The following is an 18,006-nucleotide window of genomic DNA, read 5'->3' on the forward strand; positions in this document are numbered from 1 at the left end:
AGCGTTTGCTGTGATTCAGCCATGGGGTTAAAAACAACGATGAGAAACATGGGAGAGAGAGATAGAGAGGCATGTAACCTGAACTGTTGGAGCAAACCTTGTTTCGCAGCTTTTTCATCCTCTGCAAAGAAAGGTGTTGTGCGTCCTCCCTCTGTCTAAACCCTTATTTTTCCCTGCGCTTCAGCACTTAGAAAAGACCATAATGACACATTCCTAGAATTCCTTTGTCCTCTAATTTGTTTTGCTTTGTTGCTCCATAGTGCTTAAATGAAGGTTGTTGTAGTTTTAAGTGGTGGAAGGCTTAGCGGTGTCACAGGATCAGCTAAAAGCACATAAATCCAGTGTGATGGTCCTGTTTCAGTTTTCACAGCAAGAAGGTCCTGGGTTTGAATTCACCATCTGGCGAGGCTACATCTATATATGTGAAAATACAGATTTCTTTTTATTAATTTCAGTTCACTTTCATATATCAAGGCACTTATATTGTAAAACAAGGAGCCTTCAACATTATAAATCAAAACTCCAGCTATGTAACAACCTGGTACCATTGGGGAGGAAAAACAGGCATAGAGAGAGGATAGCAAACAGGGCAAAACTAAAATGACACAACCATTAATTAAAAGACACAAAGTTAGCGTTTCAGGACCACTAGCACACAGAACTGCCTAACCCCATTATATTGGTTGTCACATGTGTTTATGATAATTATACCAAACCATTTCCACGATGATACAGTATATTAGTGGTAAAAGGAGTAAGGGTCAAAAGCCATGCTAGTGGTGCTTTCTGCTATATCAGCATGCACAATAATAAATAATGCTAAATTTAATTCGTAAAGCACTTTTTAACACATGGTTAGAAAGACCATAGCAGAAAAATATAAAACAATGCACAAAATTCTAATTAAAATCAATAACAAAAATACATTTTAATCAAAATTTAACATTTGCATTTGCATTAGCATGCTAACATGCAGGTCGTGGACAGACCATGCAGGCATGATATGTACCATGTTCCCAAATTTAGTTTAGCTTATTTGTGTCTGATTTTTGTATATACAAAAGACAGCCTAAGCCTCATCTTAATGGCAGAGAATAGCAGATACTGTACTATATTGCTAGTAGTCATGCTAACAGCAACACTGCATCCGGGACTACTATGACCACTGCCCTTATCAAGTCCATCATCAAACTTGTCATCAAAAAAAAGCAACTCTCTATATTTTCACCACACTTTCTCCGTTCTTATAAAAAACCCAAGTGTTCCATCTGGTTTTTGATGAAGCCAGATGAAGGAGCAGTGTAATAAGCATGTTGAGACGTTAATGATATGCCTCCTTTTTAGAGGAAAGATCTAAGGACTAAGATGTTCCACATTTTCGCCCATTTTCCTTTGGGTCTCCTTTGCTATAGTGTTTCCAGTGAGAGTAAATGGTAAAATGGCCTGTATTTATATAGCGCTTTACTAGTCCCTAAGGACCCCAAAGTGCTTTACATATCCAGTCATCCACCCATTCACTCACACATTCACACACTGGTGATGGCAAGCTACATTGTAGCCACAGCCACCCTGGGGCGCACTGACAGAAATGCAGGTCAAGTAGGTGCTTGTATGCTTTTGCCCGCCAGATCGTCACTGATATCTGTTACCATCTACCGTTTCCTCTGCATCTCAGATCAACTGTAAATCAATTTCTTTTCTAACTTGTGTTAGGAGATGAAAAACACCTTTTTCCATCCATTTCAAAATCATATCCTTTGAATATTTTCACAGCACGTTCTGCCTTTGATAGGATTCCTTTCCTGTTTCAGATTTAATTACCTGCCCACATACCGCACCTTAGTTCTGCAGCTTGCCTAGACAATGTAGAAACTAGAAAGGTGTGTCTCCAAATTTGCTAGCAGGGCTCAAATGAGTCAGGCATCGCTTGCACACACACACCTCCAAACAAGCACACTCACACTGACACATTAAGTGCCTGCATGTCCACACAGGCCATGCTGACTACACTGAAGAAAAAATATGTACTTTCAGATGCCTGATAAAGTGATGTCAGCCATGGTGGGGCAAATGGGATATATAACCAACCTTAGGCTGAAGGGGGGCAGGATTTAGACACACCCTGGCCTCTAGCTTAGCTGTCAGCACATAGTACAGCAACTCTATAGGGGACTGTTATGAAAACAGGGTCTAAAGTTTTCTGATCAACTGATAATTGTGGAACTTTAGACACAGAGCTGGAACTCTGTGAAACTACATACTGATAGTATGTTACTTTTAAAGTAATCAATAATGAAACCATCCTCTTAATAAGTAAGACATGATCAAGTAAATATGACATTGCTTATGTTAATAGGCCCACTCATTTTGCTGCTTCAGTCTTACCTCATAGTTTCTAACGCTACAGTATTACTGTGTTGTTTTGCTAACTGTACTGCGTCTTCTGTGGCGCTATCATTAGGGTGTGTTCTAATAATTGCTTTCCAGTTATTGCCACAGGGCGATAAAGCAGAGTGACATTAGTGGAACTTGGAGTAAAAAAATGTCAAAGAGAATTCATTTTTACCTGTGACTTCTTTTTCTATTTTTTTCTTAAAAAAAGAGGGATGTTTTCGCTCGCTTTATGAAATTTGCTGTTCAAAAAAACCTCCTGTTGCCTGGCAAAATCATTTAGTTTATACAGCAGGAATTAATGCATCTTTTGTTCCCTTAAATACAGCAGGAAATGTGTAGTGAAGCTGAGAAAAGGAGGTTACTTTGGCTAAGTACCCCCCCCCCCCCCCCCCCCCCCAACACACACACACACACACACACACACACACACACGCACAAAAAAAACCCCTTTTTGATTCCTGAAATAGAATTGAAAAGACAGACGTGTTGTTTGATTAGAAGTGTGAAATACAACACTTGACAGCACTTCATGCTCTACATGGAGACTTAAATAAACAAAAGGATGTATTTTTCCGTCACCAGTAGTGAAAAAGAAAATAATTACACGCACAGGCACATTCAAACATGGAGTCATAATCTCTCAGTAAATCTGAGATGTTTAGGGCGTGGTTTATGAGAGCATTTCTCAAAACTATTTCATCCCTCATCTCTACTGTTTTTACATCACAGTGACTGACAGCATGAATCATAAATAATGATTAACCGGAGATGTGTGTACAATACTCAGAAAATTCTCTTTTACTTTTTAGGCTCTTGTTGGACATTTTAGTCATTTAAATGACATTTAATTCACTCTTAAGCATAAAAGGTCATGAGCATCAGTTTTTATGGCTCTTTATTGCGTCCTCTTACTCAGCTGGTGTGTGTGCATGTGCGTGTGTCTTTTCTTGCGCAAGTTGGGTGAATAAGTAATAGTACATGCAGGTTGCCACACCTCGCCTCTCCTACTTCTTCTTCTTTTTCTGCCTCACATTGCAAGAGGTAGGCGTGTGTTTAGAGCCCCACCCACAAACCTTACTAGTGTGTAGAGTGTCCTCTACACACTAGGGCCACCGCTAATGCACAGTTGCACATCACACATAAGGACAGGCCCAGACGTCATAGCCCACAGGCACCATTCGCGGGAACAGAGTGAGCAGCAGAAAAAGAGGAAAAAAGGGAGTGAAAAAAAAACCACATAGGGAGGAAAGAGAAGGGCAGAGCCGAACCCAGTGAGGGAGCGAGGAGGTTAAGAGAGGAAAAGAAGAAGAAGAGAAAAAAAGAAGAGATTGTGGCCACAGGACTGCCTACTCTGGGACCAACTGTAGCGCTGGAGGGATAGATACAAGTAAAAAGCAAAAGATCCTGTCAAAGGGGAAGATCACCACGGATATTTTATCATTTAGGAATATTATTTTGTGCCCTGACAAACGGCGACAATGACCTCTCAGCAGCAGAGGTACAGGAATTTCTCCTCTGACAGCTTTGGCAGGGAGAGGGTGCCTTCAGATGACGGCTACTACCAAGGGATGCTGAAGGCCACGGACGGCAGGAAAGGTACCAGTATGGTGGCACTTAGTGTAAAATAGCTGAATTGCAAGTCTTGATCTGTTTGTTCCCACATGTGTGAGGAGCCTCTGGGCACAAATTAAGTGTTTTTTTTCCAGGAAGGGGTGAGATGTGTAGTTAATTTCCCAAACTGGGCAGAGTTCCCGTTGCAGACGTTTTGTCTGCGAGAGCTTGAAAAGCTTTGTGTGAAACTTTTTTTTTTTTTTAAACGTTGCGTGCATGCCAGATGATAATCTTTTTATTTTGCTGCTTATTGTTTGCTTTTATTGTAGTGGCAGGCGTGCATCATGTGCTGCATATTATTCCACATCCAGTGGCAGTTAGTCAGGCTGGGCTGTGCTGTCCACTCTTTCCTTCCATCAGCAGCTTCCTCATTTCACATTGGTCAGCAGAGCCCATTCACAACTTTTGCTGTGTGGCGTGCTTGATGTGTTTTTTTTGTTGTTTTTTGTTGGGGGGGGTGAGTCACTCCAGCTACAGACTGTTTCTCCTCGGTTGCAGCCAAAATGAACGATGTGTCACTCCATGCATCACATTTCTTTTTCCTGTTTCTCCTTCAAATTGTTCTTTATTCCTGTGAAGATGGATATTTTTGAAAGTTTCCACAAAGTCATTTCTCAGTAAAAGCCTTGCTTCATCCTGCGCATGTCCTCATGTAAACCTACCAATTTTTACTCAAGTAAAAATATCAATTCAGTCACGTACTAATACCAAATCTTACTACATTTTATATTTATTTTCAATGACATATCAAAATAAAAGCGTTTCTTACACTATTGTTTTACCGTTTACAGTTTTACTGAGCCTTTGCAGAGTATACGCTAGTATACACTGACTATGTGTTAAAATGTATCTTAAAGTGCTATTACCTGCAAATATAAAAAGAAGATAAAATATTTTCTTCTGAAATGTAGTTAAAGCATCTTCAAGTACCGTTAATTATAGTTCAGTAAATGTAGTTTTTCCAAAGAGTGTTTTCTATTATAGTCATATGCTCTTCTGGACCATAAACTCCACCCCTCAATCAAGCATGTTTATGTGTGGTGACATGTGAAAATTTCACCTTCACCTTTACTTTCTAAAAGCACATGAAAAGAGTTGTAATTTAATTATAAAAGGTAAAACAGGGCACAGCCAATCACAGGTCAAGGTGCAACTCGTAACACTTCCTATTTATGTGGAATTTTGCATCTTTGACAGGAAGTATGAGCGTGGAGATAGTTTATGGAACTATCTCCAATGCTGGTACAGATGAAAAATACGCAGGCTTAAAGGTCTGGTGGTCTCAGTATGATGTTTCCATGGCAACTCAGTTCCATAACAGAGTTGTCCAGAAGTTGCTGGCAACTTCCTCTAAAGAGGAAAAAAAGGTAGCCTCTGGGCATCTATTTTATGTTAGCACTGAATCACTACCCTTTGCTTTTCATTGCTGGGCGTGTCAACATATATGGGTGGATGGGTCACTCCCATTAAAACTGATAAGATTTTGTGGTATGTCTGTGGGACATTCTAGCATAATCTGAAGGAATTGCTGAGTGGGTCAGTGAAGTTGGGTGGTGCACTTCCTGAACCTGTCTGAACAGTTGAGTAAACCACAACTTTTAGATCACGTGGGGTAACGTGAAAGCAAACAGACTCATCTATCTACTGCGTCCATAATAAATGATTGTAGTGGCACACCTTTTTGTGTTTGTGTAGGTGTGTATGGTTTTTTTTTTTTATTTAAACCTGAACTGAACAGGAATAAGAGGGAGTATGAAGGTTTGTTTTGTTAGAGGGTGAATTCCATGCCTAGGCCTTGTTCTTTCTTGTCAGATAATTGCAGACTAATAGTTATGCTATTATGTCGCACGGTTATCACGCCCAAGTATCTTCACACCTTAATAATATTTCACTTCTGCAGCCTCGATCCTTTCCTTTTTGTTTACGTCTTAAGAGCACAGCTGCCAGTGGTGTCATAGAGTGAGACATGACCTTACAAACCTGTGTTCTAGACAACAGAAGTGCATCTACAGACAGTGAATGGTCTCAAATGTTCCCTGACTCAGATGCAGGCTTGAACAGGAGCACAAGAGCCGTTTTCCACCCAGAGATGAGTTGTGTTTATTCTACAGGAGGAAAAAATAGTCTTGTCAGTCAGTCTTGGGGATTTCCTCCTTAGCATGCAGCTGGAAATACACTCAAGAAACACATTAATCGCACACCTGATGCTACTCATTTTGAAATTAGTTTTAGCTTTTCCTCGTCTTACGAGTCCGATGTTTAACTGTGCTCTTTCTGTGTTGCAGATGAACGAGACCGAGTCCAGAAAAAGACCTTCACAAAGTGGGTGAACAAGCACTTGATAAAGGTGAGGACCTATTCTGGGTTTTCTCTGTGTTGTAACTAAGGCAACATTGACGGTCAAGTTTTTGTACGCACACTCGCTCAATCCATAGCATGACTTAAGGTACAAAGACGGAGAAACATAAGTGTGGACGTCACAGAAGAGTGTCAACAAATTTCCCTTTTGTTCAAACACGTGTACGGGTGTTTTCTGTCGCAACAAGCATAGCTTTTGTCAGTGTCAAACTGCAGATGTTTGCATAGTGAGTGATTGCCCTGACCCTCATTTAACAACAGGAGGCTGTTGAATAAAGCTGTATAAATGTTGCAACTCATGTATTCTGGGATTATGTCCACGTATGATCATTACATACGTCACTTCATGCATTCTTCCATTCATCCATTTATATAACTGCTTTTACAATTCAGGGTTGCTGGAGTCTATTGCAGCTGTTATAAGGCTAGCACAGAGAAGAACATTCAGACTTATGCACCAAGCCAAGCCAACATGTGTGTTTTTGTACTGCGGTTGGAAGAATGAGTACCTGTAGAGAGCTCAGTCAGGCACAGGGGGAACCTGTCGAATCCACACAGAGCTCCAGCAGTCTGTAAGATTTGTGTCAATTTAAAGATCACAAACTCAGGTGAACAAAGAACCACATAACAGCAAAATCTTACAGCAGCTGAACGAGTGTCAGCGTGTGTTCATTGTTAACATCTCTGCAGAAACCATTACCAACACCGCCACCGCGACCCTCACCCCCTCCCTTCTTGCATAAACATACATTAGCTAGACAGTTTTTTGTTTCGTGCTAACACAGCACCGCGATCGGAAGGCTTACCAGAAGTCTCATCTGTCATCAGCTGAGAGAGTGTGTGTAAGCCGTCCATCAGCACTCTTCAAATCTCACCTGTCTCACTCTCTATTCGCAAAATATGGCCCGAAGGCTCACGTGAACAGGTCAGGAGGCGAGTCAAGTCAAAAGGACTATAGTCCTCATTTCAGACCTCCATATTAAGGTTGACAAATTAGCCCCGTGTAACACAATACCGCTCTCCCAGAGTGCTAAAAATATTCCTGCTTGTGCCACTTTTCTTCCAGAAAACTCCAATTGGCAGCACTACATTTACAACCATTAAGTGCTCCACTCCACAGACATAAGGCCCATTCTTTCTTTTTTTTAATGGAACAAGAAAGAGGAAACAAATGAGCACAAAGAAAGTGTTATCCTTTCCATAAATGTGCAGAGCTATGGTTTCTTTTACCACTGCATGAGAACCTAGTTCAGTTCCTCCCTCTTGTTTCTCTTAAGTGTCCACTGTGAATATTCGAGGGTGAGTCACAGACATCTGGACTCACTTAGCTCCCTCTGAAGAGGCAAATTCTGGTCTGGGCTCAGAGCCCATGGTGGGTGAGGCCAACGGTAGCACATGTGCTGCACAGACTGCTCGGTAGGGGTGGCTGTACTGGCATCAGTGCACGCCTTAAACTGAAAGGCATGCATTGATGCATGGGGAGTTTCATAAGTACTCCCATCCAGTTATTGTTACAGTTACCCGCATACTGCAACACTACATGAATTTAAGAATTTGTTTGTGCCCTTTCCAGGTACAGTTTCAGTCTGTTGCTTTTTCTGCAGACTACTTTATGCCATGACTTGAAAGCGAGTGTAGTTAAAGGAGAGGTGCTCATTAGATAACACTTATTTTCTCAGGATGACAACATGAATCCGTATATATTCGAATTATATCAGTATTCTAATAGAAAAGTTTGAGTCTGTGTTTATTAGCAGCAAAAAAAGAAGCGTTATCACCACGTACAGCCCATAGTAAAGAACCTCACTGAAGCAAATGCACACGTTTGGGAGGGAAAGCGTTAAAGTATGTGTGCGAATGTGCTGATCTGCTCTAGTGAGGTTAAACCGCTGTTAAACTGATTTAATGGCTTAATGGTTGAGTGGGATAGGCTGGAGGTTGGGTGCAACCATGAAGAGCTGTAAAGGGCCATTGAGTGTTATGCCCTCCACCCCACCTAGCTCAATAAATCTCTTCATCTTGCGTAAGACAAGAGTGAAACATCAAACCAGCTATGGGATGAACATCTGTTTTCTAGTAGATGCCTACAAATTGCTTGTGATGAGGTCTAGAACCTTGAACTGTTGCACATCAAGGCTACTCTGTAAGGATGGTTATCAGGAAAAAGGATAAAGAAAATGAGAGGAACTCCACAAGATGATATAAAACCTGAGGCATGTTAAGCATGTTGCTTCCAGACAGTGGCTCACAGACCACTGGAGGGACCGGTGTAAGGCATGTGCACTAATGACTTTGTCCTTGAAAGCAGCTCCTTTTTACTGCCGAGGCTGCAGTTTGCCTAGTAAACTTTCAGCAGCAGGACAAAGTAACCGAGGAGTGGCGATAGATGGCTGTGCTAGATTCAGCAAGGTAGAGGACAAATCACAGCATTACTTGACAAAGAAAGACCGGATCATCATCGTTTAATTGTGTAAACAGGTACTGATCTGATTGGAGAGAGCCCTGACAGACAGTTTCAGAGGGTGCAGACTTTAACAATATGGCCCATCCTAAAAAGTAGAAGAGCTTTTATTGTGCAAACAGTGAACTCTAGTGGCAGCAGTGTTGGTTCCCTTCCCTAAATTTAGCTCTGTGGTGCACTTCGCTTAATCATCTCTCTCTGCAGGCAGGGAGGAGCATATCATAAGATGGATAGATGGATGGTAGGAAGGTGCGGAAATTCTTGCCAAGATAAATCAGTCACTGTTGCAACTTGCAAGGGAAAATATGCCTTCATTCCATTTTAGGGCTGAGGCCCATTTCCCACATGGAAAACACACCCAGTAGACCAATATATCTGCAGACTACGAAAAAAGAGAGTACTTTAATTATTCTGTTTTTCATCAGTTTATCATCATGTCCACCATCAAATCCTCCAAAGTCCAACTATCACTTAATTTCTGTTCATACGCTTTTCTCGTTCTCTTGTTTCTATCCTTTCCTTTTTCCCCATTACTCATATCATCTCTTCTCTTCTCTACCACCAGCATTCGAGGGTAGAGGTAGGTGCTGGCAGTAAATATGTAGCTGGTCAGTATCTCACTGCATGGAGGCTGTCTCCCCTCCCTCATGTTTGTGCACCATCACATCTTTCCCTTGTCTTTTTTGCTTTCCCTCACTTGTTTTGTTGTCTGGTTGCAAAAGCACAGCGCATCTGTTGCATAAACAATGAATTCAGTTAACTGAAATCCAAAAGGTTAAATCATTTTTTCTAACCCTTGATGGTCTCTTATTTTATTTAGAGTCCTATTCATCATGTGTCAGGCTGCCAGCTGCCAGCAGTCGGGCTTGGCTGCTCGTGGCTATGCATTCTTGACATGTGTAGAATTGTGCTCAAAGCACTGTAGAGAACTTGCAGTACGTGACTCTGCAGGTGTTTTAAGCCGTCAGCTTTCAGCAAACTGCACCACAATTTGAGTTTGCAAATCTCACGTGGAACAGGTTATTCCAAGTTGTATCATCATGAATCCCTTTGACATATTCTCTGCTGTGTTTTCCTTTTTTTTTTTCCCCACCGTGACAGTCACAGCGTCATGTGACAGACCTGTATGAAGACCTTCGAGATGGACATAACCTGATCTCGCTGTTGGAGGTCCTCTCTGGAGAAACACTGGTGAGTACAGTCTCTTGATTTTTGTCAGTTATTCTTTCGCAGTCCTCCAGCATCCAAACCCAAACCTAATCCCGACTAACTACACAAGGATTACTTTAATGAGGTCGACCTGGAATGCCACCCCTGTGGCAACAAAATGTAAAATATTAGCAGCCAAGTTGTCAGTCAAGAGCTTAACCTGAGCTGAACTACGCTAAGCAAACACCTCTTAACTTCCTTTTCAGTGTACCGTCCTCTTCTTCCTATTTCACTCGATATATTTTAATTACTTTCTTCTACTTCTCTCTTTGTTTTGCGTAACGCTTATGTATTTCATATCCTGGGGTTCAAAATTGTACACAAAGCTTTTCTGCTGCTGCTGCCCTCCACCGGCTTCAGCTCTCCTCATTTTCACAATGCATCCATAGCTATAACACATTGCTACCACTTTAGACTGTGTGCGTGTTTGTGAACTGTGCTCCTATCTGATCGACGGTTCTTCTTTTCTGCTCCTCCTTCTCCCGTTTGCCTTCCTTTAACCTTCCTCTGTGTGTGCTGATCATTGCCGTCTGGCCTTCGCCTCCTCTCCTTTGCACTGCTCTTGCTGGGGCTAGCCGAGGGAGAGAGACATGGCCAGGAGCGTTCGGTTGGTGAGTGGGTTTGGAACTTACAGTAGGCATTATGTTTTTGTTTTAATGATTTATCGGCACTTTTCCGGTTCTTTGGCTGCGCATGGTATCCACGAACTTCAAGCCATGATGAGTTCTGTTGCTGGGACTTTTTTGTTTCTTGTGCTGACAGGCTTGCTTTCATCATGTAGCTGCTGTGAACGTATACAAGAAAATATTTAGTTTGATTTCTGTTTGTTTGAGAATTTCTCCTTGATTTCTGTTTGAGAAGCCCAGAAACAAGCCACGCAACATGATTATATATTTGCTTCCTGACAGATGGCTTAAATTTGGCTTAGCTAATGCAAATTTCCCATAAGTTTATTTTTTTGTTTCTCTGGTAAACTAAAGGACTAAGACGGAGAAAGGAGAACAATTTCACCTCTCTATTAAATGTTTTTCATTTTCATTTTGATTTTTACATCATACATTTTTTGTTTTTTATTTGTTGCTATTGGTCCTTTCTAATGGCAGTAGCACTGAGTACCGAGTGTCTGCAATGTAACTAAACACTTCTTTATCTGTTCTTTCACCTCTTCAGCCTAGAGAGAAAGGCCGCATGCGATTCCACAAACTTCAGAATGTACAGATAGCACTGGACTTCCTCAGACGTCGGCAGGTATGATATGTATAACGATACATCAAACCCTTAAAAACCAGACTGCGAATATCAATCGTTAGAAGATGACTGATAGTTTCAGCTGTAATCCTGCAAGTAACGTGAGTGTTTTGCTTTCTTAGGTCAAACTGGTTAACATCAGAAACGATGACATAGCTGATGGGAACCCTAAGTTGACCCTGGGGTTAATATGGACCATCATCCTCCACTTCCAGGTCTCCTCTTCTGTCAGTGTTATGTTTCATTATATTATTGCTGTCTACCTCTGTCTCTGGGATTTGAACCTCTCGGCTGCTGCTTCCCATCTCCTTGGAGCCAATCAGAGGGGACTCTGCTCTTCAAAACCTCTCATAAAGGACTTTTTTTTAATCAATTGCTCTCATTAAATCATATTCCTCATAGAAGTATTATTTTAACATAAAAACTTTAGTCAGGTATTTAGAGTTTAGTAGCTAATACGAACCGTTTAAACAAATATAACACTGTCAGGGTGTGTTAGTGTGAGTCAATCTCTCCCTGACTCCCAGGGGGAGGGCGTGTCAGGTTGGAGTGCACAGCTTGATGGCATCCTCCACGCCCTACCACATACTCTCCAGGCCTTTCTTTCTGCCTTTCCTGTGTACGCCAAAAGCTGCCAGGCAGAAATCCCTGGGTGATAGCCTAATAGTCACGGCCTCACCCTCAGTCATATAAAAATGGTTGAGGTTTTGATTGCAGAAAGCTGAAGCTAAGCAGAGAGGGAAAAAAAGGTGAGAGTGGCGTGGTTTGATTATGGCATTCTGGTAAAGATAGTATTGTGCCCTCTAGATACACACTGCGTTCCCAGAGTCTTTATACTTTTATACAATAGAGGCAAAATAAGAGAGCTGGGCTGTGGCTGCTGATGAGTCATAAAGGCTCCAGACTAAAAGGGAAGAGAAAAACTACTCCCCACAAATCTGATCCGATTATCCTAAATTAACTTGATCACAAAGGAAAGAAGATGGTTTGATCCAAGAAATCTTTGGAGGATGATTTTAATTGCAGATTTAATTGCCAGTCTCGAGATACAGTAATGGGGTGAGTATTAGTAATGAAGTAATGATGGCTTTATACTTTTTATTTTCTTATTTTTGTTTTTTTACTGAATTGAATATTTAAAGTGTTATCGCATCTGTAGAACAGAGCTATTAGAAGAGAAGAATCTGAGTTTAGCTCGCCCATTTACACTTCATTTACCCTCAGTTAAATTGGAAAAAAAGAGAAAAACCAAGACTGCTATGACTCATCTTTCCTACCATCAAAATCCCCAAATGAAACGTTATCCAGATGCCACAGACACAGTGGTGTTTTCCAGCAATCCGTCAGGCAAAACTCGACTACCTCCTGTGAAACACAGACACTCTGTTCTCAGCCATGAAATATATTAAAGGTGAAATGACTAAGGTGTCAATTAAGGTGGTGTTGAGCAATTCTGTTTAAACTGGACCTATTGTGACTATTTTCAGTTCCATTTTTTAACTTGAATTCCACTAAAGTTTCTTTCAAACCAGCTTTCTTCTGATTGGCTGCCTCTCGAAAACAGCTATATTTAAGAAAAGCATAATAGGTCCACTTTAAACTGCATCTTTTGGGTTTCCACTAATGATGGATTGCTTCCACATTCCTTGCGTTAGCCACAAATCCTCTCTGTCTTCCACAAGTGTTAACGCTCTTTTGCATGAAACTGTTACAGATCTCAGATATTCAGGTCAACGGCCAGTCAGAAGACATGACGGCCAAGGAGAAGCTGCTGCTCTGGTCTCAGAGGATGACAGATGGCTACCAGGGCATCCGCTGTGACAACTTCACCACCAGCTGGAGGGATGGCAAACTCTTCAATGCTGTCATACACAAGCACTAGTGAGTGTGCACAGTTTTTTTTTTTTTTTTATGGAAAATAAGCCCAACGCCAATGGCAACAAATATGCTAGTATTACATAGAACAAACTGAAAAGCCCGCTGCAGGTCCCTGTACCGACCCTGTTCCAAGCCTGCACTGCCAACATAACAAGACTTAACATATTTAAGACTGACATAATAGCATTGTCTCCAGAATGGAGCACTTTCTCATAGCCTTTTTGCACGGTCTTGTCATGACACACAACCATCCATCCATAAGTTTTATTCAGTATAGAGTGCACTGGAGCAGGAGTGTGATGTTGGAACGCTTTCAGATGTCAAATTACACTTTATAGTGCCAGTTTAAGCCTGCACTGTAATTAAACTCGGCCTCAGCATTGACAGAAAGAATTTTTTTTAGACATGATAAGCACAAGTGGCTGTTAAAAGCTACTATGGCTGATTTATTTTAACTAAGAGACAATAAGTCACAGCATATAGCTCCTTCCATACAGAGCCTCAACATACTGTGCATAGCTGCAAACGTATTTACTTTGTTTGAACTCAGTGATACAGTTGGACTATTTTTGCCACGATCTCCCTTTAAAAATGCCTCTTATAGATACTTTTCCGCACCTGACTGTGCACATGCTCATGCTGCTTCAATAAAGAGCCTTCATGCAGATTCCAAGCCTTAAGGCTTAGAATACCACTGGTAGGTGTTGGCCCCGAGTAACTCTGTGCCTCCTTTGGCTGCGTTATAAGATGGTAATTCCTGCGTTAAATGCAGCTGGCTTGTTAAATTGTTGGGAACCTAAGTTTGAAAAGCTAAATCCAAAGCTCTTTTTGTTGAAGCCTAAATATGCTACATCCCACAAATCTGTTGTGGGTCTTCTTAGTAGAATTAGTGGGTGCTTTGTGTGTTATTATCCTGGGAATTGAACATGCGTGCATTTCTCAGGATATCCGCAAATGAAGTGAAGTATTTTGTTGGTCCTAAAATGACGGTATTCATACATAATTCCAGAGTACAAATGGGACAAAAGCTACATTTCATAAGACAGAGGTGTATTTCTTTAGATCCATTATTAGAAAAGAAAAGAGAAAAGACTCTTGCAGGGGCAAGTTTTCTTGAACTTCAGCTCGTACCTGCACTGTTTGTTTTTTTTCTTTTTGTAGGAGGCTGCTGAGGCTGGCTCATTGCTGCCTTTCATGCAGGTCAGGGGTGTGGTGTGTGGGCGTAACTGTAGCACTCTGTGTCTGCTACATGAAAAGTGTAACGTTACTTGGTGCTGAGGCATAACTCAGGGTAATCTACTGTCGAACTGTCATTCATCCGGCGAATTCAAGATTTTCCAGGTTTTCTGCACATGTGTGATGGTTTCCAGCGTGGATTTGCAGAGACGCAGCTGAAGTTAGGTTTCAGGGCAAAGAATTCGAGCAGGGATCACAGCTAAAGGATTAAGCAGATCCTCTGAAGATGATGGACACCTGAGACAATGCCAGGATGCATTTACATGCAATGGGCAAGCCTTAAAAAAGATTTGCTCAAATTAACGCACCTGTTAACTACAGTCGATACAGCTTTTGGACCTTCTTGTTGGTGTTAAAATGCTCAGTGTGAGGAAGAAGTCTAAAAAGAAGAAGGGAAGCCTGGGCTTCATCAGGAACTTGTCAGAAAGTGTCAGCGATGTGGACAACAGGGTGGTCATGTTGTGTGAGGATATCCCATCAGAGGGATCTTCCTGGGACTCAGGACGGGGCTCTAATAGCTCAGGGGCCCGCTCAAGCAGCGAAGAATTGGGGCATGGATGGAGGTCCCGAAGCTTTCACGGAAGAGGGGGTCAGAGCATGAGCAGTCCACCAACGCCAATAAAACAATACTCTGTTCGAGAAATCCGTCATGCTGTGTCTTCTCCTGTGTACAGATACAATGGGGACCATTCCACTCTAACGATGAGAGATTTGTATGTATCTGCATATACTCTCTTTTGCTTGCACGTTCGAATTTGTAGATTTGGAAATGTCTTTAAAACTGCTGATTGAAAATTTTGTAATGGGGATTGCGTGCATGATAGATAAGGAGATAAGGCGAGGCATTCAATCATCCTGCTCTGTACTCTGGAAATTTGAACTTTTGCCTCTTGTGGGAGTGAAGCTGCGGCTGGTTGCCAGCCTAACTTGTGTCAGCTTTGATTATGTTAGCTGCTCTGTAAATTACATTCCACCTATAGATGCTCTGACATCTGCCAGAAAGCGTCAAACACCCTGAGGACAAAAAGGCAGGTGCTCATGCAGCTCTGTCAGAAACTGAACAGGCGGGCTCTCCTACAGCATTCAGCCACAGGCAGAGGGTCTAAGACAGGGGCGCTAAACTCATTTTACACCGTGGACAACACATAGCCCACATTGGTCCAAAGTGGGCCAGACCAGTGAAACTACATGATAAATGTGTAAAACTACAGAAAATATTCTGGTAGTTCATTGCTCTGACTGTGCTTTTATTATCAAATATAAAGTTTTCATTCATTCACATTAATATGTTTACTGTGGAATCCATGCCCCACTTAACATTTTCTAAAGCTGTCCAGTGGGCCAGACTGGAGTCTTTGCTAGGCCGATTCTGGCCCACGGGCTTTATGTTTGACACCCCTGGTCTAAGAGGTTCTACTGCTAATATGCTGTATTGGGGTCATGTTTATGAAACGTGCTGGCAGAGACTGCATTAATTCTGCAAATGCATTCAGGTGTGATATTTATCTTCCTATCATTTTCCTCTGAGTTGAGGCATTGGTGGTGTCGTTTTATATGTGCGCCAAGCTGGAAGCGTTTCTAGTCCTTTCAAATGCAGCTTTTTTGAAGACAACATCCTACTTACCCACTGGGGACTTCTCAAAACCAGTGCTTTTGAGAAGTCTGATGTTATTACACGTTAGGATATAGAATCAAATGTTATTGGGAGTTATTCTGAACATTGGACTCGCGGGCCTTGTGGCCTTGTGGGTAATCAGTTGCATTTTTGTGTTCCGTAGTCCCAGACTCATCAACATGGGCAAAGTGTATCAACAGACCAACCTGGAGAATCTAGAACAAGCCTTCAGTGTGGCTGAGAAAGATTTGGGTGTGACCCGCCTGCTGGACCCTGAAGGTAAAAGTGTTCAAAAATGTGTTCAAACAGACACAGACAACCTTTTTTTTTTTTTTTTAAGACCGATTTCAGCTGAAGTAATTCTGTTACTCACAAACTCCTGGTGACTATGTCACATCACATAAATTTACCATATCCTTTCAGATGTTGATGTCCCACACCCAGATGAGAAATCCATCATCACTTACGTGTCCTCCCTGTATGATGCCATGCCTCGCACTGATGTACACGACGGCATGAGAGCCAACGTAAGGAAAACATGGAGACAGTGAAATAAAAAAATAAAGCGTCGCAACATGAACGCGCACTTTAATTTGATCTGATGGAATGCTCTATCAGATTTAATCAGGACTGAAGAAGCTTGTGACTGTGCCTAAACTTAGCTTTTGTAGTCAGTTTTATTCTTATCCTGTTAAAGCTTCAAAGACAAATTGAAGTCTTGTGAAAGTAAGTATCACAGGAAATGAACAAGCTGTGGTGTTTACAGCTACCAAGACAGTGAGGATTTGAACATTTATTGTCACCCATTGTCTGTTTATAGAAAAACATGTAGCTTCCGCACACGCACAAACTCGTTTACTTGATTCAGTGTCCAGAGTTTAAAGTTGAGCTGTGTTATAGTGAATATTGAATACATCTGAGGACTTTTTCTTTTCACATTACTGTCCTCACAGGCGTGGCTATGACCCCACGTACATGAAAGCCAAAAAAACGCTAAAAAAACCATGCTCCTTTCTGTCTGGCCCCACTTATTATTTCTCCCACTTTCCTCCTTCAGCAGTTCACACTTTAACAACCTCTCCTCTAGCCTCTGCTTCTTTGTCTACTCGCATAAGACCTGGATTGTTGCCACCTAATTGAGTTTAGGGTTGTGTGTGAGTGAACTAAAATGGAGATGCAGGAGAAGAGCCCTCCTGTTTCTTGTTGTTAAACTCGCAGCTATCTTTTCTGCTGTGCTGGCTGCAGGAGCTGGAGCTGCGCTGGCAGGAGTACTACGAGCTGGTGACTGTTCTGCTCCAGTGGATCCGTCACCATGTCATGATCTTCGAAGAGAGGAAGTTTCCTGCCAGCTACGAGGAGATAGAGGTGAGACGATATGCTAAGGATATGCGCTTATTTTGTCTCTAGGCCAGGGATTTTGTTACAGGCATGTTTGCAGTTGAGCAATATCGAAAGACACACCGATAAGTTCTCATTATGTTCTTAAGAAACAATTAAAACATAGCACCTGTCTCAAAAATGGGAATACGTTTGCAGCCATCCATTATTGGATCAAAGGACATGCTTACATAATGTCTGGCTGTAGGCAGATAGAGACAACTATACTCACAAGCATTGTTGTACTGAAGGTGGGGCAGTGCTGGAGCTGAGAAAAGACAGCCATAAGGCAGATAATGCTTAAGTTAATCCTCGGGAGAATCACCACTCCCTGTCAGCACTCCCTTTAGCGTGACTTTAGTATTTTTCTACATTTCTTTGAACGTCTGTATTAGTAGAATATTTGTATTAAAAGTAGCAGGCTAGGGTGTTCTTTTTAATATACTCAATCAAATTCATTTAGACACTTTGGGGCAGAAAGATTTCCGAGGCTAAATGAGTTTATTGTGGTCACAGGAATGTGTGAATACTGTTTCACCCCACTGCTGGTCACAGAGCTGTCACAGGATGTGTTACTTTATTGTATTCATACTCATATAATTAGGGTTTTACCATCTGA

At 41.7% G+C, this 18,006-nt stretch overlaps 1 protein-coding gene across 12 annotated transcripts in view; it reads left to right on the forward strand.

The window, feature by feature from the left end:
• LOC147318585 (plectin-like) overlaps positions 1-18,006 on the forward strand; it is a 130,338-nt gene that overhangs the window by 86,724 nt on the left and 25,608 nt on the right. For 2 of the 12 annotated variants that reach the window (XM_086310604.1, XM_086310599.1), the window contains exons 2-10: positions 6,291-6,352; positions 9,926-10,015; positions 10,609-10,644; positions 11,204-11,281; positions 11,404-11,508; positions 12,996-13,162; positions 16,174-16,289; positions 16,434-16,537; positions 17,256-17,375. In XM_086310604.1, the coding sequence (XP_086166730.1) occupies positions 6,291-6,352; positions 9,926-10,015; positions 10,609-10,644; positions 11,204-11,281; positions 11,404-11,508; positions 12,996-13,162; positions 16,174-16,289; positions 16,434-16,537; positions 17,256-17,375 (878 nt within the window). Of the gene's footprint in view, positions 1-3,471; positions 3,991-6,290; positions 6,353-9,389; positions 9,405-9,925; positions 10,016-10,608; positions 10,645-11,203; positions 11,282-11,403; positions 11,509-12,995; positions 13,163-16,173; positions 16,290-16,433; positions 16,538-17,255; positions 17,376-18,006 lie in introns of those variants that run through there. The other 10 variants (XM_086310607.1, XM_086310609.1, XM_086310598.1 and 7 more) reach the window with 9 other exon arrangements.

The sequence above is a fragment of the Aulonocara sp. 'chitande type north' Nkhata Bay genome, linkage group LG11 (assembly GCF_057382095.1).
Source record: "Aulonocara sp. 'chitande type north' Nkhata Bay isolate Kocher_YH1m ecotype deep benthic linkage group LG11, A_spYH_male_GT1.1, whole genome shotgun sequence".
NCBI lineage: Eukaryota > Metazoa > Chordata > Actinopteri > Cichliformes > Cichlidae > Aulonocara > Aulonocara sp. 'chitande type north' Nkhata Bay.